The following is a 26,034-nucleotide window of genomic DNA, read 5'->3' on the forward strand; positions in this document are numbered from 1 at the left end:
AGGAAATCCTGTTGGTCCTACAAAAAGGCAGTTCAGATTCCTTCAACAGACTGTACTTGCTCTTTAAGCTTTCTGTTGTGATCGATCTACAGAACTTTACTCACTTGATTTTCCCTTTGGGCTAAAAAGTGTGTTAATCCCAAGCAGCTAGGACAGGACTAGCTTCCACCCAGGTCCAGACCACAACCATATGGGCAGAGCAAGGTGCCCAACTGAGTTAGACCACCAGACCTGAGATGCCAGCCTTTGCTTGCCCATAACTGTCCTGGATTGGGAAGATTATAAGAACAAAGATGTGGGCTTTTTAAGTTACCTCATTTACAACTTCAGAGTCTTTGGGTTTTTAGAGTGTAGCAAAAATAAACTCTTCCAGCAAGGTGATGGAAGACTGATAAACTTGGGGTCTACTCCCAGGTCTGTCCCTAACTACCCATGACCCTGACTAGGCCTGTTCATAAGGCAAAACGATGGTCCCTACAATGCAATCCTCTGAATCTGCTGAGGGGATCAAATAAGGATTGTGAGCTTTTTAAGAAATGAGTTACTGGGTCATTGGGAAGACAAAGTGTCTGAGAAGTTTGCCAATACCAAAATATTCTGTCTGGATTCTTACAGAGAACCTCCTGTCATCCAACTCTGTGCCCACCGCTGATCGAGAGTCTTCTCCCACTACAAATCCCAAGTTGTCAACCCTACCGCGGTTTTCATGTTCCACCCCACTATCCCAGACCAATCGTTACACCAAAGAACAAGATTATCGACCTAAAGCAACTGGGAGAAAAACACCCACCTTGGCATCCCAAGTTCCAGGAACACCTTTTCTCCGCCCTGTCCACCAAGTTCCCCTTGTCCCCCATGTCCCCATCGTTCGGCCTGCTCACCAGCTTCACCCAGGGTTGGTCCAAAGGATGCTGGCCCAGGGAGTACATCCACAGCATCTTCCAAGTTTGCTCCAGGCTGGTGAGTTTCTGACCTGGCATGATGACAGTTGCTAGAACTGATGAAGTGCTGTACTGTTGGAGGTTTTCATCCCTAGAAAGATGTTACTAGGTTTTTTTTTCCATTTTAACCAGATCGAATCTGATCTATCCCTTAGTCCATTAAAAGATTAGGAACCTAGCTTTGAGCATTCTTTATTCTTAATAAACTTTCAGATTAGCAAAAGTATATAGTCAAGCCTGAAAATTTCCAGGTAGATTATTTCTCACCAGTTTGGTCTTTCTGCCCAATAGGTGTGCTTCCTCCTGGGATGGACCTGACTCATTTACAGGGAATATCTGGCCCAATCCTGGGTCAACCTTTCTACCCTTTACCTGCCACTAGTCACCCTCTCCTAAACCCTCGTCCTGGGACACCTCTGCATCTGGCAATGATGCAACAGCAGCTACAGCGCTCAGGTAAGTTCAAGAATGGGCCAGGTGAGCTTAGGATGGGCTTAGGCTTAAAGTTTTTGAACCAGTTTCCAGTGAAGGGGATAAAATGACACTGACCATTCATTAATTTATCCTAGCAAGATTGGGATAAGGGTGTAACCAGAGAATAGGATGAAGTAAACCAAGCTCTATGGGATTTGGGATTCCCGTGAAGACAGTGGGAGAGCCAGGTGTGCTCTGGCTTTTTATTTTTTTTGTCCCTTTGCCTCTTAGGACAGGAGGCTGAGAATCCTTCCGACAGATTCAGCATAGGGACTGCTGAGAGTAGATGCTTTCCCACCAGCTCATGTCATTGCTTTTGCTTGTCATCTGAAGTAGTGGGCACGTCATCTAGGATGGGCTCTAAATATGGATGGCTTCTGAATAGCTCAGCTTTCCAAGGTGGCGTCTTCTGGCATTCCTCAGAGGAGTTTCCTAAAGGAGCCTAGACTCAATCATCTGGTAAAGAATTCTGTTTGGAGTTTCATGGATAGGATCTGAGTGAAATAGGGCCTGCTAGAGAACTACCTCCCCTCCTTGTGCTCTGAATGATAATCTTCCTTCTTATCTCCACAGTTCTTCATCCTCCAGGCTCTGGTTCCCAGGCAGCTGCTGTCAGCGTTCAGACTCCTCAGAGTGTGCCCAGCCGGTCAGGCCTGCCCCATGTGCACTCCCACCAGCTAGAGCACCACCCCAGCCAGAGGAGCAGCTCCCCAGTGGGCCTAGCCAAATGGTTTGGCTCAGACGTGCTACAGCAGCCCTTGCCCTCCATGCCCGCCAAAGTCATCAGTGTAGATGAACTGGAGTACCGACAGTGAGCAGGGCAGCAGGCTCACCTACGCCTGGACCTATGGTGGCATCCTGGTCAGGACTCTGCTTCCTCATCTCCTGTTGGTTTATGGGCTTTTTACTTTGTAGCACTCTGTGGGAAGCTGCTTAATGGCACCCAGGCACCTGGTGTGGTCTGCATTAGGATGGAAGGAACTTAACCAATTGAGTGGAGTCTACATGGTCTGAATACAGGATGCAGTGCTGTCCGTCCTGGAAACAGTCTTTTTTTGTAAGATATGAATGAAGTGTTGGTGTCTTCACCAAGAGGTGGCACCTTAAGGGTTCTGAGGAAATAAATGTATAGACCTTTATGTACAGACCTATGTATAAACAACTTTTGTACATACATATAGGATAGCTTTTTTGAACTTATACAGCTGTACATAAAAGTAGCTGATATTAGTTAAGCCTGTGTCAACAGTTTGGATTTTTTTTTCACTTGTACATTTGTGACTTTTTCTTTTGGTTGATTAAAAGTTGCATATGCTAAGTGTGTGAATGAAGTGAATGGCATTGTTGTGTTTATTTCTTCCTGAATCCCTTCCTCTTCACTAGGTTCTTTAAGGGAAATTATCAAGTTTTTTTCTTTAAAACTCATGGAATTGAACTCTCATTTGGGAGAAGGAAGCTATGGCCCTCTTTCTTGAGCCTTACAGACCCCAATGGCCCAGTTTTGGCTGGGCTGGCCTTATAGGTAGTCTTGTGACTAATATCAGGTGATAGTGTGCAATTTCTAAAATTAAACCCACCTAGTGAAAACAATTTTATTGGGTAATCATGTATATGGTAACTTGTCCCAAACAAATCCATGTTTCCTGGGGCAAAAGTCGACAGATTTCGCTTCCTGTTCTCCAGGTCAAAGTCCCCTATAGGGAAAAATGGGGCCTTAGAGTTCTGATTCAATCCATAATTTTTTTCCATATAAAACTTCCCTCAAGACTCTGGTGCCTGTGTTATCTTCTATCTCATTCCTCAGCTCACAGTTATTTTAATTATTCACCTTAACTACATGCACAACACTAGAGAAAAGGATTCTACTAGAATATTCTATGACCTTAAGCCCCCTTTCCTGACTGAAGGTTATTTAGCTCTACCAATCTGAGGTGACAAGCCTTCTCAAGCTCCTCAAGTTAACTCACCCGACATCTCAATACTTGTCAATTTACGGTCATCAAAGCATACTTTGATTTCATACCAGAGGGTCAAATAATGAGGCTCTTCTCTGCTTCACAGGTGAAGTGGACAAGAATACTGGATTTTGACTACAAGGGTAAAAAACAGCCTGAGTGTTAGGGGTGCAGCCTATAAACCTGGAGCTGCCCACCCTGCCCTATACTTCCAGGAATACAAAGAAGTAGGTCACTTTTCAACAAAACCTGGCTTTGTGGATTGAGTATGAGGTCTGTCTCTTCCTAGTACTTCAACTTCATTAGCCCTCCCTCCCCACAGTGTGATTTGCTGAGTGATTCTTCAACTTCAGAAACAAGCCCTGTTTAGAATTCTCACAAATGCTTTGTTTCCATAAACAAAGCTGGAAAACAATCTCAGGAAACAATGGCAGAATAGACAGCGGAATCCAATTCCATCTTTCCCGTGTGTCCTTTCACCTCCTTCCCTTGCATGTTGAACCAACAGTTAAGAGGTGTAGAGTGGGGAGGATTGGTTTGAAGCTGCCAGTGAGGGCTTCCTTTTCAGGCTAGAAGCTGATATAACAGAAATGAATAAATGTAGACACCAAGCAAATGCCAAAGCCATTAGCCAATAACTGGTGAGATGGAGCCAGAAGGAAATAAAGGAGTGTTGCTAAGAATAGCACAGCAGAAGCTAAAGGCACAGATCTTAACACTGTTTTGGTGAATGGGAGAGTAGAGGCAAAAGGAAGCTAATGCAGTCAGTCTTCAGGAGCTAGGAGCCAGATATAAAGGCAGGAGGACATGATGATGTGATGTCTGAGCTAACGAGGTATCTCACAGCAACTCTGGGAAGTCTAGCAGGCATGAGATGAGTTTAGAAGCAATCAAGGCTGGAAGGATGTGCAAGGCCCCTTCAAAGTGAAAAAACAGGGTCACAGAGAACCTACTGGAAGTTAAGGAGGGGGGTCAGGTAGGAAAGGAAAGAATAGTGCCCCCGCCCCCAAGGAAGCAGTTGAGCAGCCCGTGCTTGGGAAGTTAGTAATCAATGAGAAGTAGGGAAAAAATGGGAAAGTACCACCAGGCCTTCTCCCAGGAGCTAGCTATTAAGTATCTTATAGGCCAGGCTCTTAAGATGGAAGGGAAATCAGGTCCACTGGCCCATAAATGAAAGAGACAAGTTCCAGGAATGAAGATAACTTACTAGAGTAAACTGATTCAATAGTTCTATTCCTTTTACCAACAAGTGGTTCACGAATGGGTATGAGACACAAAGACAAACTGGCTGGGCAGGTTCTAGGAAATGGCTTCCCAAAAGATAAGACTCAGCCCTCTTTAGCATCCTCTGGATACTGATGTAAAGCCTGGGACTGAGCAGACATTCTCTGACTGTGAGGGGAGCGAATTGCCTAGCAAAGCCAACAAACTGCAGTGGACAGAGTAGCTTAATGGAAAGAATTTGGATACTCAGTGACATACCAGCCACCACAAGCCCATTTGAGCTCCAGACAACTTATGTGAAAGGCCAAGTTTTCTTCCATTTCAGCTGGTTAAATTAATGTCTGCTATTAAACACAGTTAAAAGCACTCTTAACTAGTTAATGGCACAGAATAGTGAGTCTGCTTAGCTGTGCTATAAAAGATTAGGAAAGACAAATGGAAATTCACAGGAAATTCAAGCCATGCTGTGACAGCCAAACAACTCTAGTCTTGGAGTTCACGAAGAGAAAGCTTTCCGCTGTAGGAATAATCCTCCTTGGTGGCCTCGCCCCAGGCAGCATTCCTGACACAAAACTGTCTCTCTCCCAGAACTCCCATGTCTGAGCCCAGAAGGGAGAGAAAGGAGGGGTAGGGTAATGCTCTCCTCAAACACCAGGGGGCCACCAGTGGGGGAAGGGGAGGGTGTTGAATGAGGGAAGCAAGGCCTGCTCAAAGCACATCCTGAGGCCTTGGATGTACTTGGATTTCAGCACCCTTCTCTCCTCAACATCCTGGCATTTCATTGCCCAATTAAAGTGAATTTGAGGATTCCCCCCAAAACCCAGTATGTGCTCTGGCTGAAGAGTAAGTAAACCTTGCTGAAAATCCCATAGCTTAGAAAGCCAACGTCTCTCTGAAGAGCCAATCTCTCTCTGAAGAGGCTCTAAACTATGGCCTCTATCATGAATGTACCAGTGATATCAAGGTCTACACCCTGCAAAGTGACTAGGATACCAGGTTTATCTCCTGGGCCTGGGGACAGTGCTAAGTCCAGGCTCTAGGAAGACTATGAGAGGGAAACAACTGTCACTAAGGTAACAGGAGTAACAAGTACTGGAAAAGGCTGAGTATGTGGATAATCCCACATCCTCACTCCTCACAATCTGCTAGAAGCTCTAGCACACTTCATCTAAAATCAAACTCTGTCTTTCTATAAATCTGTTTCCCTTACTGATATTCTCAGGGACTACCGTTCTCTATCACCCCGGTTGTCCATACTGAAATAATCTGATTTCTCTTCCTCCAAAGAGCAAGTCAGTCATTTACCAAGTCTAGATTTCTCCTCTGTACCTGTATGCCCACACCCTCCCACTCCCCATATTCACTAGCCCAGTCCAGCACACACAGATTTTTGCCACTTTCCCATTATCAAGGCAATCCCTTTATTACCAGTCCAAAACCTCTAATTATCTCCTTAGTACCTTCTCAAGTAGTCTTGACCCCACCCCTCCTTATAACCTAACCTCCCACCTCCATACATACACATATGTGTACCCACAAACCTGCTCTGATCACACTGGTTGCCTCACTTGCAATGTTCTGCCTCCATGCTTTCACCCAGGTTATGTGGTTAGGGCCAGGACTGCCACAGGAGTTCAAGCAGAAGGGCTGTGCTATGGGAAAGGAGACACTTAGTGGCGCCCAGCTGGCAGCATGGTTCAGCTCAACATTCAGCCCCACACTGATACACAGCTGTGCGCTAACTACAGGAAAGTAGTCAGTGAAAACAAGAGCCAACATTCACCAAGTACTTACATGCCAGATACTGTGCTAAGTATTTTATAAGTACCATCTCTCTTAATACTAAGAATCTCCACTCTAGAAAGTAAGTGTTACTACTATCTCCATGTTACATGATGAAACTTAAGCTTATAGAGGTTGAGTAATTTACACAGAGTTTCACAGCTAATTAGAGGTGGGCCTGTCATTCAAAGCCCGATGTAGCTGGTCAGAATATTTTACTCAACCGCCACACTACACCATCTCCCAAACGGGCTAGCCTTGCAATGAATAATCAGTTAACTTACATCAAGTCCTTCCTTTCTCTGGTATCATCTGGGAAAGACCACTTGAAAGGACTGAAAGCCACATCCAGTTGGAAGGGTTTCTCACGACTAACCATCAAGTGAGATGTTGCAGTCACATTTTTACCCATTTCACATTCAAGACCGAGCTCCCAAGCACCCCTTCTGCAGCTGCCTCACTATACATACCCATCCTCATTCAGTCCAACTCAAAACAAATTCTGACAATGACACACGAACTGTACACAGTTGGCTGGCCTACCAGGTCCTTTATGCAGCTCAACATACAAGGTGACACCAAGTTAAAACAACTGAAGTTCCAATTTGGGTGCCTCCATCTCCCTCCCCTGTATCCTGATCCAGTGGCTGAGAAAGCCAGGAGGGGCTTGAAATCGGATGTTTGATCATGGGGAAAGCTGCCATGGTTGGCCCGGCCGATGGGGAAGGAGATGGTGTCACTTCTTCACAATCTGAATGACATCCTCGTCCTCCAATGTATGGTCTTTACCCACTTTTTGAGGATTGTGTTTCACAGAGAGACCCCACACCAGAGCACTGTATGGAAGGAAAAAAAGAACAGTTAGTGTAAATAATTACCTAGCTTCTATCTACCTAGGTGCCACTTTCTGCTCAGATTTAGCGTTCCAGCTCTTAAGAGCCAAAGGCCTGCAACAGCCAAGGTTCCCTGTCCCCAGTCAAAGCCCAAAGGCTTCAGCTTCCCCAGCAGTGTGGCACATTGGAGGCTTCACATAAAAAGTGGCAGACTTTTGGAAGTGGTGTGGTTGCTCTTGCTCCAGAGACTACTTATGAAAGTCAAAGAGAAAAAACACAAATGAGAGGTATGACAAGACTAGTTTAAAATTAAAAGGAGAAAGCATAGGTTTGTTACACAGAAAAACCCTGAAATAACTGATTGGAAATTGATTCCTACAAACGCAATTGATTCTTACAAATGCAAACTATTACAGAATAGTAGTTTTTATTGGGTCTATTGAAACCATCAGTGGGTACTAGTAAGAAATGTAGGACCTCCTTTCTCAGCCATAATAGGAAAACTCTCCCTTCCTATCAAGAAACCATAATTGAAATGGTCTCCTGATTTCTTAGAATACAGGAAGGTAATTTTTATCCATGGGCTTCCAATACTAAGAGTATGATGTGCCACTAATGGAAATTAGTGAACAAGACACTGAGACTAAGAACTATGTACCAAAGGAGTAGAAAACGTTGGCCATATTATTTTTATATCGTCTTTGCTTTAAAAATCGATATTCCCCCCTCAAAATAATTACTAAACAAGATTTCACTTTTTTAAATAAAAACAGATAAACAAATAACAGGAAATGATAAAACACCATTAGTAAAACAGATATATATAAAGATTTTCAAATGTACTAACAAGCAAGATAAATGCAAGGTGACCATTTTACTATCTTAAGCCAGAAAGCTAATTTTTAGCAGTCAAATTCAATGCCTGCAATAAAGTTAGTGCCTTGTATTTTGCTGATGACAAAACATAAACAGGTTCAGCCCTTTTGGAAAGCAATGCAGCAAAACACATCATAAGCCACATAATCATTACCTCTACTTTTGGATTAAAGAAATAAAAAGGGAAAGGTCTGTGCATTAAGACTAGAAAATTATGTAACGTATCAAAAGACAGGAAAAATATGGTTATAAAAATGATATATATGAATCTTACAACACAGAAAACATTTATATAGTAAATTATCAAAGGATATGTGCATGTAGTCAAGGACACAAAGGGATGAAACAGGGATATGTCATAATTAGTAGGCCTAAAGCTGAATTTTTTGTTGCTGTTATTAAGATTGTTAAGGGACTTCCCTGGTGGCACAGTGGTTAAGAATCCACCTGCCAATGCAGGGGACACAGGTTCGATCCCTGGTCTGGGAAGATCGCACGTGCCATACAGCAACTAAGCCCATGCACCACAACAACTGAGCCCATGCTTCCTAGAGCCCACGTGCCACAAATACTGAGCCTGAGTGCTGCAACTACTGAAGCTTGGGCGCCTAGAGCCCATGCTCCCCAACAAGAGAAGCCACCGCACTGAGAAGCCCGAGCACTGCAACGAAGAGTAGCCCTCACTCATCACAACTAGAGAAAGCCTGCGTATAGCAATGAAGACCCAATGCAGCCAAAGAAAAGTAATTTTTTTTTAAAAAGACAGGTAAAATGCTATTTGTCCAATAATTTAAAGAGAAACAAAAAACAGGAAAATAGTGACCAAATAAAATTCTATTTGCTGTGATATGTCTCGTCTCCAAAATATTTTTCTCCCCTTTAATTCCTTGGTTAAGTTACAATTCGGAGGCACTGAACAATGTTCTGTTACCACGGAAGGCAGGAACAGCCCAGAAATCTATGAATTTTGAAAAAAAAAGTCTAACTTTTCCCAAGACTCCCCTGCACTAATTCAAGTATGTGCCAAAATGTAATGATTTGAGGATAGCATAAATTAGCACCTACATGTGGAATACAGTTATTTTTGATAAAAGGAATGTGACGGTTAATAAAGAACTTCACTCTTTCCGTATTCTTAGGATCAGAAATTAAGATGTTATGGAAAAACTCCAAACAAACTTTTTGGCCAACCCAATATTTTATAAACTATTTCTAGACTTCCCTGGTGGTTCACTGGTTAAGACTCTGCACTTCTGCTGCAGGGGGGCCCAGGTTCAATCCCTGGTCAGGAAACTAAGATTTCACATGCCATGTGGAGTGGAGTGGAGTTGAATGGAATAACTATTTCTATGCTTTCCTGATTTTCTACAATTATTTTCTATTTTCTTTTGTTTTTAAAACAATTTTTAAAATTTCAGCCTGTAAAGATAAAAAGAATTATTCATAAATACTGTAACTCAGTTAGTTAAAATATTTCTCATGGGTTTATAGGTTGCAGTCCTGAACTACTTTTTATATGTACTAGAATTAAATAAGTAGATTATAGATAATGACAGCCACTTTTTTCACTGTTGGAGTGACCAGTTAAAATAAGATAAAGGACAAGGCTAACATGAACCCTGTGGTGTTAAACTGGAATCAGAGGTAACAATAAATAAACTCATGGTTAGATAAGGATGGATGGTTAATTAAACAGATACGTAAGACAAGATAAAAAAAATAAAGATGTACTAATTTTAAGTATGGGTTAGTATCCTGACAGATATTTCCTAACTCTGTCTGCTAAGAGGGCCTGCAAGCAACAACAGCCCACTATCAGTGAGGATGCCTAGCACACAGATCTTGTAAACCCGGGCTCCTTGGAGAGGTGAGTGATTTCAGGGCCGGTGCAAGAAAAATCACTATGAATCAGAAACACCTAGTAATGCCAAAAGGTAAGGAAATGTTTTAAGAAAAAAAAAAAGGGCAGCCTATTAAAAGAACACAGGAGCCAATCTTAAGGAGTTCCTAATGGCGAAAGCTGGAACAACTTGAGCAACAAAATAATGATAGGATTGGATTACTCAGCACCATGGAATAAACACCTAAGAGCTCATACTGATATAAATAAATTATGAATTAAATTAATAAACAGGGGAGAAGAGCTAGCTGTAACTCACAACAGAATTTCAATAAATAAATGTAAAATGAAAGAGGGAAATAAAGAATCACCATTAAGCAAACAACACAGCAATAAATGTTGCAGACAAGCTCCACCATAGATGTTAAAATCAGCAGGCAAACATCTGAAGAGAAATAGACCTTCATAATCTCAAAGTACCCCCCCAAGACATTTATCATATAAAAGAGAATAGTATCTTTACAGTGGAGAAACCCAGCCAACACCAACATAACCAAGTTATCGAAGTAAATATTACCATCCATAAGATATATCAACATCAAGAATCCGCTGATATGATACAAACTGAGGACACACCACCATTTTTGTGGTATTCTTAACCAAAAATGCATAATCTCACTTCAATCATGAGAGAACACTAGACAAATCCAAATCCAAAGGGAGGGACATGCTACAAAATAACTGCTCAGTACTCTTCAAAAGGGCCAAAGACACTGAAAGACTTTAAGGAAATATTACTAGGAGACTGGAACACTGGAAGACTAGGGAGTAGTAACAGCTAAAGCCCATGTAGATTCCTGAAACACAAAGAGGACACTGGCAGGAAAGGTATTAAAATTCAAATAAGGTCTATAGTTTACTTAATATTGTACCAATGCTAACCGCTGTTCTTAATGATTGTATTATGCTTATGTGAGCTGATAATGTTCGGAAAAATAAGGTGAAGGATGTAAAGAAACTCTATTACCATTTCTGCAACTATCCTGTAAGTCTAAAATTAGTACAAAATAAGATGTTAAAAAAATTTTTCTTCAGGACTTCCCTGGTGGTCCAGTGGTTAAGACTCCACGCTTTCAATGCAGGGGGCACAGGTTCAATCCCTGGTGAGGGAACTAAGCTTCCCCATGAAGTGCACTGAGGCAAAAAAAAAAAAATGTTCCACCTGTACCAGCAGTGAGAAGTATAAGAAAGACTGGGGGGATTTACTCACGCAAAAGGTTTAGAGGGGCCTCAGCACCCAGTGAAGCCCAGTGTGATGCTGGTAGGAACAATTAACATTCTGTGTTTGCCAAGAGGAAGAGGAATTAACAAGAGAAAGTCAGAGCACTTTGTATTGTCAGCCCTCCCAACCTGAAAAGGCTTTTAGGGCTCCTCCTGCTCCAAGCTGGCATGGTTTTAAGAAGACACTGCAAAGTTCTAACCAAGCAAGCATTTCCTAATGCCTAACTTCTATAATGCTATCCTAAGAATTATTAGTTGTTAGAACCAGTAGCTCACAGGGAAAAGAAGGCACCATGAGCCCAAGATACTTACTATTTAAATTCTTTGATAAGATTTTTGTGAATCTTCATGCAGAAATCCTCCACCGTGGTCCTGGAGTAAGGCAGCACCACTGGGGAGGTGTAATCTGGCAACTGGCCTTTGGGTTTGGTGTAACTAGAACACAAAGGGAGCAGAGGTTGCCTACTTCTTGGAATGTTTCATGTGTGAATGCAAATCAACCCTCCATCACCCCGGAGATCAGACATGGATATAATCTCTAACTGGAGGAAGAAAGTGCCTTCAATATGGCCTCGAAGATGATAGGAATTAATTTATTTATATCTCCAGAGGGTATCATTTTAGGACAGTCTGGTTTAAATACTACAGTGATATTACCCTATCCACTAAGACTTACATCCTCACTAGTTTCAGATAGTCCCAGATCTTCTCCAAGAGGTCATCAAAATTCCAGCGGTGATGCGCAGAGATAGGTACACAGTGAGGCACCTTATAGATGATATCCAATTCCTCAATGGAGATCTGATCAATCTTATTTAACACATAGATGCAGGGGATATAGACTCTATAGAAGTAGAATAAAAACAGTACATTAGTTTGGAACTGTAGACAAGACTGTCAGTCTGATTTTCAGCACCCTCTTACCAAGACTCCAAATCAGAGACTCTCAGATGGGATCATAAAAAAGTCAGCCAAAAAAAAAGAACTTCCTACCAAAATAAGGTAGAACATCCAAAAAGTGAACTATGGGTTGAGAAGTAACAAAACTCAAGCCATAGTCCTTAGTCATGCCACTAATTTCTGAGAAAGCATGCTGCAGTGGAAAGAACACAAGTTTTGGAGTCGCACACAATGAATTTATTCCCAGCTCTGTCACTTTCTAGACACGTGTCCCTAGGCAAGTCTCAGAGTCGATTTCTCAGACTTGTTTTATGAACTGTAAAAATGTAAATATATTTCTAATAATATAACCTAAGAGAATAAAAAAAAATTTTTTTTAACACAACATCTAGCAATGTCATAATCCTAATGTTCAATCAACAGGGCAGCTAAGGTTACTAATAATTAGGCAAGTTGCAACTTCTCAGGCTTCAATTACCTCACTTACAAAACACGTAACTCAAAGCACTAGCTTTTGTTTATTTTCAAAATGCCAGAAATAATTTTAACAGTAGTTTCAATTATTATTTATTTTTGAATACTAATAATAGTAATGTCTCATGGAAAAGGGTTTCAACTCTGTACCCTTAGAGAAAACAGATACAGCCAGTCTGCTCTGAGTTCTGCAGAATGGCCTACAGGATTTCTCAGATGCATTAATTCTATGAGAGCAGACTGAGAACCCACTCTTTTCAACCATGATATGACACAGAGCTTAGGGGATAGCCTAGTTCACAGCAAGTACCTGAAACAAGCAATTCGATTATCATGGTCAAATTTCAGAGCAAAGAAGGATGTCAGCAATCAAGACCAACCCTTCATTTTACAGCTAAAGAAAGCAAGGCTCACTATTATTTGAGACAATAGCACAACTGGAGTTAGAATCGATGTCTGCCAGATTCACAATCCAATGCTGTTACAAGGCTTCAAATCCAAACTCAGGCACCATTCAGTCAGTACCTATTTCCTTCCACCACATCAATGAGGTCATCTGCTGTGGCATCACTACGCAGAGTCACATCAGCGTTATGGATTTTGTATTCGGCCAGAATGCTCTTCACAGTTTCAGCATCTAGCTCACTCTGAGGGCACTGAATGGGCATAGAAGACAATGACTGGTCAGAGAGCAAAAAAATCTCCTAAGAGTATCTACTGGATAATTACCTGGATAATCCTAGATAAGGTGCAAACCTACTTCTAAAGATCATTATCCTGGACAAGAGTAACTGACTTTTAGCAGGAAATACTCAAAAACTAAAAATCTTTCCAAACTCAAAGGAAGGTGCTATGGTATGAACTGTGTCCCTATCCCCACCCAACCTCATATGTTGAAGACCTAACCCAGTATCTCAGAATGGAGACAGGGTCTTTAAAGAGGTAATTAAATTAAAATGAGGTCATATTGGTGGGCACTACTCCAATGTGACTCACGTCCTTAGAAGAAAAGGAGTAAGGACACACACACAGAGGGAAGATCATGTGAAGACACAGGAGAAGACAGCTATCTACAAGCCAAGAACAGAGGTCTCAGAAGAAACCAGTCCTGCCCACACCTTCATGTCAGATATCCAGTCTCCAAAAATAAGAGAATTAAATTTCTGTTGTTCAAGCCACCCAGGTTATATATAGCACTTTATTATGGCAGCCTTAGCAAAAATACAGAAAGAATGCTCAAACATTATGACAGGATAATAGAAAAGATCTTTTGGGCACAACAGTTTAAATCTATGCCAGTCAAATAATCTGGACCTCTCCAATGTTAACTGTTGTAGGAAATTATATTATATGACTTAGAAGCAGCATTTGACAGAACTGATCACTCTGCCAATCTGAAACACTTTCTTTAATTGGCTTCCAGGATTCCAGACTCTTCTGGTTTTCCTTCTTCTTTGTCTGAGATGTCTTATTTGCTGATTCTTCCCATCTCCCAGCCTCTAATCATTGTGGAGGACGGAGGGAGGTGTCACAAAGCTCAATCCTTGAACCTCTTTTCTATTTATACTCACTTCCTCAGCTAAGTGATCGCAGCTAAGCTCATGGCTTTAAAATTGATAACCACTAAATGTAAACCCCCAGCCCAGATCATTCCTCATAAACCTATTTGACAGTAACACCTGGACATCTAACTTGAGTGTTACTAGCATCTCCTCCCCTCGCCTCCGAACCTATTCTACACAAAGTCCTACTATTTTAGTCATGAGAGTTCATTTTTCTAGCTCAGGACAAAAACTCACCATCACCTCTTTTCTCTCACAACCCACATCCAGCCCAGCTATAACTCCTACGAACTATTTCCAAAATCTTCCACAATCAACCACTCCACATCTCCTCCACTGTTAGAATTCTGGTCTAAGAAGCCATCACTTGTTGACTAGATTACTGCAATAACCTCTTAAATGGGTTCTGTGCTTCTGTACTTAGCCCATTTCAGTCTGTTCTCAACAAATGGCCAGATTGATTCCTTTAAAACTTAAATGAATTTTACTCCACAGACTGGAACCCAATCAAAAAATTCTGCATCTCCTGCAAAGTAAAAGCACATATGGCCCCATGCTATGACTTTGTTTCTTACTACTCGCCTGCTTGCTCAACCCGCTGTCCCTCAAAAGTTCAAAGGAATGCTCTACCTCAGGGCCTTGCACTTGGATGTTCCCTCTGCATGAAATTCTCTTCCTCAAGATACTCATTTGGATTACTCCTTCATGTCACCTCAGTGAAGATTTCTCTGATCAACCTTCTTAAAACTGCAATCCTCCCACCAACACTCTCCATCCTCTTTGCCTAGTTTACTTTTGTCCTTAGTTTATCATCATCTAATATATTATAATAACTTATTAATTTTGTTTGCTACTTTCCCCATTAGAATATAAGGGCAGGAAGTTTTGTCTATTTTGCTCCCTATTCCATTCCCCCTGAAAGCCTAAAACAGTGCTTTGCCCACAGTAGGTGCTCTATAAATCTGTGCTGAATGAACGAAAACAGATGGTATCAGCAGCCATCTACTTCATGCAAGCATATGATTGGTCTTTAGTCCCATACCACCCCAAATAACCTAAAAGAGGAAATAAAGTCACAAAGGTAAGTCTGAAACTGACTCTTGTCCTACTCTGTCAGTCATTACAACATCATTGTGTTACTTCAATTAGCGCTGGGAAAAGCCAGGCAATTTCCAAATGTCAATGTCCATGTACCATAATCCACTCTCCACCCCCGTCCCTTCAGCAACGTGCCCCATATCACCTTTTCCACTTACAGTGGCCGTGAGATTAATGCCTCCCTTATCCTTCTTCTTAAAGCCAATGTTGGGGGGTTTGCTGTTCAAGCGTATGCCAAAGCCTTCCAGCTCATTTTCAATTATCTTCTTATGTCCCAAGGGCTTCAGGACATCCAAAACAATCAAGATCAAGTTACACGTTCTGGCCACTGAAGAAATGAAAACAAAACTTTTTTTCAAATTTTTTTCAAAGCTCATTAAAGACATAATTTAAATACTCCAAAAGGGGGAGGGGGTGGTATAGAGTTACTACAATTAAAAGACAAATGATTTTTTTTTTATAAATATAGAGACACAAATGAAGTTCTTAAGATTTCCAAAGATTTATGCCAGAAGTCAATCTCCAATGTAGTCTTTGTTTTCTATTAGTATATCTAGAGGATGGGTCAACTTCTAGATAAACTAGTAGAAAAATAATTTGGAATGAAGATACAAACCAGGCAATAACCTGAATACCTAAAAAAGTTCAGAAAGATTTAAAACAATAAGAATTCTAAAAGAATAAGGTTATCCAGTTAGCATACTTTTTGTCAACTTTTCTAAGGTATAATTTATAAAAAACAGTGCGACGCATATTGTTTGATGACAAATGTATATACCTGTATAACCACCACAGCAACTGAGATTCAGAACATTTCCATCACCTCCAAAAGCTTCCTTATACCCCTTTGCAATCAATCCTCCCCTCAATTCCCAGTCAATCACTGATCTGCTTTCTGTCACCATAGATTAAGTTGCAATTTTTAGAATTTCATATAAATGGAATTACACAAAATGTAGTCTTTTGTGCCTGGCTCTTTTAAAGTAGCATAATGTTTCTGATTCTCATCTATGAATGACTTCAAACCTATAATTCTATAAATAGCTAAATTAATAATTCAATATAAGGATAGAATAAAAATATTTATTTTCATGTTTAAAAAAAAGAAAAAAACAGAATTTACCTATCATTCACTCTTTTTCAGTAAGTTTCTAAAGAATGTGCTTCAGCAAAACACGAAAACAACCCCAAAATGGTAAGATGCCAACTATGAGAAATAGGGGATCCCACACAAGAACACAGAAGAAAATGTGAGGATGACAGCCATGCAAAAAGTCTAGAGCTGCATTATCCAACAGACCATCCACTAGCCATCTAGAGCTATTCATTTTTAAATTAATTAAAATTCAATAAAATTTAAAATTCAGTTAATTGCACCAGGCACACTTTAAGTGCTCAACAGCCACACATGCCTACGACTACCATATTGGACAGCACAAATTCAAAACATTTCTATTACTTTAGAACATTTCCATTACTGGACAGTGGTGGTCTAGGAAGCAACCAATCCAGACTGAAGCATAAAGACAAAGGGTAAAGGAAGGTAGTGTCAGGGTTGAGGGGAAATAATGAAATCAGTAAGACTATATTTAGAACTGTAGTCAGGTATCTAGAAAAATATTGATTGATAGGCATTTGATCTATTGGAACATTTGAAAAATATCAGCAAACAGAAAAGTAAACAAAATAAAACAAGAACCAATTATTAACTCCATGAAAAACAAATTTCAGAAACAGATTTCAAGAGAAAAGAAACCAAGTCATAATACACTATTTATCTCAGCACTGAACAAAAGTTACAGTCATTACATAATCATATAAACCATGACTGATAAGTTAACTAAAAATTATCATATAAATTCTTTAAAAGAATAGAAAGAGATATGGAGCATGAGAGCTGATTTCCTACCATAACATAAAATCAATAGATGGTATCTAAAATTAATCATGAAATAGCAATATAAACATAACATTTTAAAATATGAAGTAGAAGAAACAGTTGAAGACTTGAAAGTACTTGCCAATGGGGGATGACAGTAGAGGTGAAAAGAGGTGGTGCAGCAGATTCTTGCAATTTAAAAGATTAGCACCCGCCCCCTTTTTTTTGGCTGCGCCACGCAGCTTATAAAATTTTAGTTCCCCAACCAGGGATTGAACCCAGGCCCTCAGCATTGATAGTGCAGAGTCCTACCCACTTGACCACCAAGGAATTCCCCTCTGATCATCCTTCTATAAAATTTTACTTTAAATAAAAAGAAAACAAGAGGAAAAAGCATCGGTGGGAGTCAGGAAACCTGAGTTCTAGCTCTGAATCTGCCACAACAGTGCAACATTGCACCAAAGCACTTCACTTCTCCTGTCCTTAGTGTTTCTCTTCAAATGGGGATCTGGACTGTTGCTCTCTGAGGTCTCTTCAAGTTCCGACATTCTACTCTGGTGAGAAGTCAGGTAAAACTATGCCCTTCACTGTGGTACCAACTCCAAGCCAAACAGTCCCATCTAAAGGAACAGTATCCAGTAAAGGGATGACATCCCAGGATAACGGCCCTGGAACACTCACCTGCAATGACTTGACGGCCTCTACCTTTCCCATCCTTGGCACCCTCAATGATACCTGGGAGATCCAGAAGCTGAAAAATTAAAGAGAAAAGGAAAAACTGGTCATAAATCTGAACAGATCAAATAGAATGATTCCTCAAGTATTCACAATTTAGGAGATCCAAATCCAATCTTCCTTTATAAGTGAATGTGTGAATCTTACTTTTACTAAGCACCTACTAAATGTCAGCTGCAAGCTTCTTGTATACTTTAGTTCAAAATGCCTAGCAAGTCTGTAAATAAGGATATTAGTTGAGGTTCATAGAAGTTAAGCTGTTTGCCTAAAACCACAGTCCTAATAAGTCAAATAAGATTATAATCCACATCTTGGGGGCCTGAATTCATTATTCTATGTTAATATCTTTCAATATTCCCCCCACTTTTCAGAAGGCTGAGCTGCCACACAGATTCCTTACTATAGATAATAAATGGATCATGATATTCACAAGTGATACATCCTCAGACCTTTGCAAATCCTCCAATTCACAAAAATTTCTCCAGCCATTCTTCATCAGCCAAGCACGTAAGAATCAATTATAAAACAATTAAAAATGCAGATATCTGAGCCCCATCCCTGCAGATTCTGATTTGGAAGGGCCAAAGTAGGATTCAGATATTGATCTGTATCTCAGAAGGCTCCATGGGCGACTCTGATACATGTCCCCAGTTGAAAATGACCACTCAATTGCCCAGGAAATGCAATAAAGTAAAAACTTCACAGAAGTCACAGTGTATGTACCTAATGATGAGAAGAGCAAAACCAAATCCATGGCACACGATTCAAATTCATAAACTACAGTTGTAAGCCCTTAAGAGTCTGTTAAGAGCATATGTAAAAATCTGAAAATACTACTGTATGGCCAATACTGAATTATTCACATGAACAGACAGGGATATAGTTGCAGCTTATCAAAACATCACTTAAAACTAGCCTTTACTGGGGAATTCCCTGGCAGTTCAGTGGTTATGACTCGTGCTTTTACTGCCAAGGGCCTGGGTTTGATCCCGGTCTGGGAACTAAGATTCCACAAACCGTGAGGAAAGGCAAAAAAAAAAAAAAAATTTGCCTTTGCTATAGCATATCTGATATTACAGAAATATACTTCACATTAAATAAACCACAAGGAAAAAGAATGAACTCAGGAGGTGCTTTAGAGTTTTAACTTTTCCATTCAAGAACTTGCTCAAAAGCTTCTCCCTATTTCTCACTACATAATAAATAACATTACCACCTCTAAAACTGATACAACACATCAGTTAAATTGAGCTACTCTTCCTCTTTCAAAAAATGTAATTTATGTTCAATACACATGCCTAGATTCAGAAACTTTAGTTACACTGATTTAAAAGGCTGCCTCAGCTCTAATGAGCACACCAGATCTTGATTTCTAAACATCTGTCTCCAATAAAAGGAATGAATGCTCCTTCAGAAGTGGCTGATTCCAGGGCTGGGGCAGGAAAATATCGGAACATCGTCTGGTGCCAAAAAATAAGGAATTACACACAAAAAGATGAGGGCTTCTGGAAAGAACACAGGAGCCAACCTGAAGGAGTTACTAATAGTCATACCTGAAACAATCTTGAGTAATAAAATAATGGCAGTACTGGATTATAATCCATAAGATAAAATAAATATCCATGAGCCCACAATGATACAAACTGAATAAATAAATGGGAGGGAAGGAACAGCTCCTCCATATGGTAGAATTCCAATTAATAAATGTAGTAGTAAAGAGGGGGGGTTGGGGTGGGATGAACTGGGAGATTGGGATTGCTGTATATACATTACTAATAAGAAAAAAAATCAAATTGTACACTTTAAATACACACAGTTTACTGTTATGTCAATTATATCTCAATAAAAGTTCTATAAATAAATAAATAAATAAATGTGGTAGGAAAAAGAAAAACAGAATCACCATTAAGCAAGAAGCACAGTAATAACTGCTGCAGATGAGATCCACAGATGAATGCTAAAATGAGTGGGCAAGCTTGTGAAACAGGATTTGCATCTTCTCAAAGTATCTCCCCCGAGATGTTTACAAACTATAAAAAAGAAAGATAATAGCTTTACAGCAGAGAAACCCCACAGACACCACTTTAACCAACTGATGGGGGTCTACATTGCCAACAAGATATACTAACATCATGAATCCCTAAGATGCACTAAGGACATACCACCACTTCTGTAGTATGCTTGCCAAAAAAACATAATACCTCAATATAATCATAAGAAAACATCAGAGAAATCCAAATTGAGAGACAGTCTACAAATAACTGATCAGCACTCTTTAAGACTGTCAAGATCATGAAGGACAGGACTGAGGAACTATTACAGATGGTAGGAGAATAGGAGAAAGAACTAAATGTAACATTGATGATCTCAAATAGAATCTTGAAAAAGAATAAGAACATTGGTAGGGAAATTGGTAAAAATTCGAGTAAGTTCTACAGTTTAGTGAATAGTATTGCACCAGAGATAATCTATTACTGATAATTATTCTACGTTTATATAAGATGCTAACATTAGGGGAAGCAGGGTGATATAAGAGATCTCAAAATAATTATGCTAAGTGAAAGAAGCCGACCAAAAAATCAAAGTACATTTATATTTACACACAGTCTTATTTACATTAAACTCTTTACATGTAAACTACAGGATGGAAGGGGCACGAGGAAACTTTGGGGATGACATACTCACGATCTTGATTGTGGTGATATTTTCACCAGCATATAGATATGTCAAAACTTATCAAATTGTATACGTGCAGTTTACTGCATGTGAATTTCAAACTTTCAAACATTTCAATAAAGACATTTGAAAAAAACAAAAAGTTTCTCATCAGTTGTTCCTAAGAAATTAAGTCTAAAGTGTATTTCTTCAGCCCTCCCAAAGATTCTGTAGTCTACTTCTAGCACTTTGTAAATCCCTGTCTACTTAAAAAAAAAAGTATTCCATCAGCAAAAGGCTTTATACCAGAGAAGAGAACTAGAGCTTTCTGACTTTGGCTACTGAACATGGTGGAAAAATTTACTGAGGCCCCTACAAATGTAAAAGCAAGTTAACTTTAGCTTTTCTTGAGAGGGAAATATTTAAAATTACATTAAACTATTTAAATATTTTAAATTACATTGAACTATTTAAATGCCGCAACTAAATTTCACCCAATAAAAAGTTCATGCTTTACATATCTGAATTTCAGATTACAACCAACTAAGAAACGAGAAAATAAAGAATATTTCTTCAAATCATGTAACTAGGATTTTAAGAACTGGATGTTAACCTACTTCAAACTCAAATGCCTTTAGAGGTTAAAGTAGATACATGTGCAAGTCTACATATACATACATATATATGTATATATGTGTACGTATGACAACAGGAGTCCTAGGGACCCTGGCAAGGTGAAACGTAAGTCCCATAATTTTTAAAGCACTGTACAACCACTTTGCAGGCCAATCTCTGACTATGTGATCCATCAGTTTTCTTCTAACATCCCTGGTTAAGTGGTGGTTCAGCACTACTTGAACACTTCCAGACACAGTAATTAATTACCTCGAGGTACCATTAGATTTTTTGGCACCTTTACTGTTTAAAAGATCTTCCTTCCTAACAAAAAAACCCTAGAAATCCACCTCCTTATAATTCTTATTAGGTGGTTCTAATTTTGCACACCATTCCCCACCAAGTCACAGATAATGTATCCTTTGCTGCAAAACAGCCTTTTAAAAAAACACTCGAGGGCAGTCAATTTAATCCAGTTAAACACATCTACTAGTATGCTTACTTGGTTTCTGGAGAAAATCAGAAGGAAAAACAGCCCTGAGGCAGAGGGCACAGACAGAAAAGAAAGTAATATGGAAAAAAGGAAGAAAAAAACCCAAAAAGGTCAAAAGAGACTGAAATAAATGAAGGTTTTGAGGAAAAGACAAGGAAAGAGAGGGGTTAAGTGGCTATTTATTCTGTGATGTACCCAGAGGCCCTGAGAGAGGTGCCATAACATCTCATCAGGAAAGAGGTTACTCTCTGAGCTCCCAAAGGTGTGACTGTCAACAAGACTCTGAAACCAGATGATATTAAGCACTGGTCCAGATATGCCCAAGTGTTCTCATTCTTATTACTATATACATTTGGACATGGGGTCCTAGAAAGGTACATGTCCTAACAGCACCTGCATGGGCATCTGGCCAGAAAGTAAAAAACCCACTGAAAATACCACTAGGACACTGGTCCCTTCCTACTTCAGATTTTATTATAAAGAAGCATGAGTGCACTTCACAACTCACTGTGCAGCTCAGCAAGAGGGAAAACAAACGCCTACACCTGGAGTTTCCAAACGATGTGCCAAGGCACTCAGGGCATTCTAAATTTTCAAGAGAAACAGCAGTTTTTAGTATCTGTCAGGCACTGAGGGAACTACCAGATCCAAGAAGCTCACAATTTCACCATTAGATCCTACTACACTGCTTTCAATTACATCAGATCCGATTCTTTGGGAAGTTGGATTTTTCAGCAGTTACTATGGTAAAAAGTAAGCACCACACAGAAATCAGTGCGTGAAAGAAAACAAATGTGGCAGTACCCAATCTGATTCCAAAATCTGAGAAGTTATGTGGTACCCAACAGTGCCCATATCCTATTAGTAAATAACTTTAGCTGTAAAGGCATAAATAATTGTTTGGATCTATCTATTCAACAAATGGAACCATTAGGTTATTTCTTTTGGCCTGGAGCACCATAAAAAATTACCATGACCAGAAAAGCTGTCAGGAAATAACTGCTGAGACACTAAGTGTGCTGTGAACCTAGAAAGTTTGGGAACCTCTAGCCTAGATTCAAATGCCGTGAAATTCAGAACCTACCTTCTTAGCTGTGGAGCCAAAAAGAATGTGTTCCATTATATTATACATATACCTTCTTTCATACCCAAGTAGACTCCTCATTTGGGAGGCCTAAATCTATCACCTAAGAACTTCTGAAGACAACAACTTCATTAAGGCTCACAGATAAGAATTATGTTCTAAAAAGGGTCTGATCATGTTATTTTCTTATTAAAAATTTTCTGATGGCTCACAGCTGTGTACAAGATAAAATTCAACTTCCTAAACAGGCACATAAGATCCCTCATAATTCAGCTCCAACCTACCTTTCCAGATTCAGTTTCTATCACTCCCTGTCCCATAGCTAAGCTCACACCACAGCTGGCTGTTCACTGTTATGGCTGCTTGAAATTGCCCTTTACATTCTCTGGCTGGTGAAATTGTATTTGAACTTTAAAACCCACCCAATTGTCAGTTTCTATATGAAGCCTTTTCTGTTTTATCAGACCTTCCACCACCCCCATCCTCAGGTGCAAAAAGTAGTCCTTCCTTTCTCTGTGTTTTCACAAATGATATCCCACCACATTATTGTTTTTATGTACTGCTCTATCTCCCCTGCTAGACATTGAGGGCCTGGTAGATCAAAGATCAGGCCTGGCATAAAGAGAGCTCCAAATAAATGCTTTTTAAATGAAAGAAAGAATTGATTTCTTCCCTTCCTTGGCCTGCAGGCCTGACTCACCTGGATCTTGGCACCTTTGTATCTGATGACACCAGGCACAGTGGTCAGAGTAGTGAACTCATAGGCTGCCACCTCGGAATATACCCCTGCCAGGTTACTAAGCAGTGTTGACTTCCCCACAGATGGAAAACCCACAAACCCAATTCGAGCATCACCTGTCTTGGCAACGTCAAATCCTAAAACATCAATAAATATAAAAAAGAGGAGGAAAGTTAACCCTGGGAGTGTTGAGACTCATGTAATTCCTTTTACATTCTGGCTGCCTATCCCTCTAGAACCTATTTCTCCAACTTTTTACAGTTTCTCTCTAGGGTAGAGCTTAAGCACACAAAATTCCCCCATAGCAATTCACAATATTTAATGCAGTGTTTAATGTAAAAATTTCATACCTCTACCTGTTATACACCTTTCTAGTACTCACAATATTTAGGGCCCAAATATTATATAACAACTGATTTAAAAAATCAGTTTCTTTTTTTTCTTACAAACTCTGGGAACTGTGTGACTGACAGAGTTTTCTTTTCTTACAGTGGATTGCAAACAAATTCAAAGCCAAATCTGTGGCCCTTCTCTAGGAAGTGTACAGATCTTCTGACATTACTTTTCGTCCTAACTTTATCTCTCTTGGCTTCAACTTATTCTTTCTACCTTCATTCCCCTTTGTATCAACTTGCTTTACCTTGTCGACTATTTATTTACATATTTAGGTGAACCAATGTAAATCTATTTTGGATTAGTACAGGATATACATAAATAAAACCCTAGTTCACTTAGAGAATATTCATTCGCCTTTGAAATCAATAGAATTGGGAATTCCCTGGCGGTCCAGTGGTTAGGACCAGGCACTTTCACTGCCAGGGCCCAGGTTCAATCCCTGGTGGGGGAACTAAAATCCCACAAGCCAAAAAAAAAAAAAAAAGGAATCAGTAGAATAAAATAAAATAAACACAATTCAAGAATTTAGGCGTAAGAAACACAAATCTACTTTGATAGAAAATTTTATATTATTTTTAAACCACATGCCTTTATTACTTTAATAAAAATTACACCAAAAAAAAGGGGGGGAATTAAAACACAAACCTTCTCCTGGTCCACCACCACCACCACCTTTTGGAGTAATGAGTTCCCTGCGAAGCTTAGCAAGGCGAGCCTTAAGCAGCCCTAGATGGTGTGCCGTGGCCTTGTTCTTTTGAGTCCGAGCCATCTATAAAGGAGGAATCACAGCCATAAATCAGAAGCAGTTCCTACAAGGTAAAACATCCAGAATGAATGCTGCCCCAGCTCTGAGAGAATAATGTTTTTTTCTAGGTCCTACTAACGTCAATACACCCATTTAAAGTCAGACTTAAAGGTAAAAATCCATTCTCTCCATCACCCAGCCCATTCCCCTCATTACAAAGCAAACAACTGAGGCCCAAAGAGAAGAAACACGACTAAGGTCATTACCATCAGCATTCACAGATTAGACTAAAACTCAGCTGCTGATTCCTTTTCAACTGCTAGTGCCCGGTGTGCCCCAGCCGATTTTAAAGAGCTCTGAGCTCTTCAGAAGACAGAATCACACAACACTCCAGGTGGAATCTACAGCTGCCACAGATGACAACTTACTTCCAGATCCTATTCCCGGGAGCCATACTCTGGGAAAGAGGGTCATCAAAGTAGGGACTGGGGAAGGAGGGGGAGGGAGGTTCGGAGGATGATAAGGAAACATACTGAAGTACGTGAGCAGGTAAGGGCTGAAGCGGGGATATAGAATTCAGTGCTGCTCACAGAAAAAGAAGAGGAGACGGAGAGAAACAACGTTCAGACAGGAGCCGAACGCTGGAAGGGGGCACCGACTAAGGTGCAGGGGTGTGGAACGCGGGCCCGGGCTGAGGCGGGTCTAGGAAAGCAAGCCGAGGCTGAGGGGAGTCGGGAAACGCGGGCCCGGTCCCGACGCGGCTGAGGGAAGTTCAGGCAGGAGCGACGCCGCCGAAAAGAACGCCCATTACCTCGGCTTCGATCTCCGCGATCTTAGCTAAGGTGCTGCTCATGGTGGCGAGTCGCGGGGGCCGCAGTGGCCTCCACACGGACAGTCCCCCTTCGCACAGCCGCCGGCTGGTCCGCCACAGACGGCGCTACAGCAGTGCGCAAGCGCGGGACTTCCTATTTCTCGCGAGAGTTCTGCGCGCGGTTCACCGCGAGATGTACAACTTGAGGTGGTCGCCTCCTTCTCAGCCAACCCCGCCCCGTCCCGCGAGCCAGCGCGGTGTCATAGAGCCCGCGGGAGCGGGGGCCAGAGAGGCCGCCCGGGTCTTTACCTCCCAGAGCGCGCAGAGAGTCGCGCGCCGCTCGGCCCCGCCCCGCCGGACTTGCGCCTGGCGTCCGGCTCCGCTGCCGGCGCACGGCGTGTGTTGTGTGATGAGTGACTCCTCGCCGCAGGCCCGCAGCCCCTCTTCCTCAGAGACGCACTCGCGCCCCCCACCCGTCTTTCTCCCCAGCACCGACGGGGTCCTGGGGCCTCGTCCACCTGGGGAGACACCCCCGGGAACTCGGCCTCCTGAATTGATGTAGAGACCTATCTTCAGCTTGTCTCGTCCTCTTGGGAAAAGAAAATGCCCCCTTCCCATCACTCAGAACTATTTTTAGGTGTC

General features: G+C 40.8%; 2 protein-coding genes across 5 annotated transcripts in view; one reads left to right on the forward strand and one right to left on the reverse strand.

The window, feature by feature from the left end:
- EIF4ENIF1 (eukaryotic translation initiation factor 4E nuclear import factor 1) overlaps positions 1–2,755 on the forward strand; it is a 40,425-nt gene extending 37,670 nt beyond the window's left edge. For all 4 annotated transcript variants that reach the window (XM_057744386.1, XM_057744389.1, XM_057744388.1 and 1 more), the window contains exons 17-19: positions 616–960; positions 1,233–1,397; positions 1,989–2,755. In XM_057744386.1, coding sequence (XP_057600369.1) covers positions 616–960; positions 1,233–1,397; positions 1,989–2,230 — 752 coding nt within the window. In that variant the 3' untranslated portion in view covers positions 2,231–2,755. The remainder of the gene's footprint in view (positions 1–615; positions 961–1,232; positions 1,398–1,988) is intronic.
- Positions 2,756–6,894: 4,139 nt separating this feature from the next.
- On the reverse strand, positions 6,895–25,603 carry DRG1 (developmentally regulated GTP binding protein 1). Its single transcript, XM_057744394.1, has 9 exons — positions 25,393–25,603; positions 24,482–24,605; positions 23,402–23,577; positions 17,801–17,870; positions 15,399–15,568; positions 13,106–13,236; positions 11,883–12,050; positions 11,519–11,641; positions 6,895–7,212 (listed from the first exon to the last, which is right to left on the reverse strand). The coding sequence occupies exons 1-9, from the start codon at positions 25,432–25,434 to the stop codon at positions 7,113–7,115; spliced, it is 1,104 nt and encodes a 367-aa protein (XP_057600377.1). The 5' UTR covers positions 25,435–25,603; the 3' UTR covers positions 6,895–7,112.
- Between the last annotated feature and the right edge of the window lie 431 nt (positions 25,604–26,034).

This window comes from Hippopotamus amphibius, chromosome 8, assembly GCF_030028045.1.
Source record: "Hippopotamus amphibius kiboko isolate mHipAmp2 chromosome 8, mHipAmp2.hap2, whole genome shotgun sequence".
In the NCBI taxonomy this organism is placed as follows: Eukaryota; Metazoa; Chordata; class Mammalia; order Artiodactyla; family Hippopotamidae; genus Hippopotamus; species Hippopotamus amphibius.

Coding starts and splice junctions, on each gene's coding strand:
- DRG1 (XM_057744394.1), bottom strand. CDS start 25,434: ATGAGCAGCACCTTAGCTAAGATCGCGGAGATCGAAGCCGAG. Junction 24,606..25,392: donor TCGCGGAGATCGAAGCCGAG/GTAATGGGCGTT, acceptor CCTCCTTTATAG/ATGGCTCGGACTCAAAAGAA. Junction 15,569..17,800: donor AGGCCGTCAAGTCATTGCAG/GTGAGTGTTCCA, acceptor TCATTTCTTCAG/TGGCCAGAACGTGTAACTTG.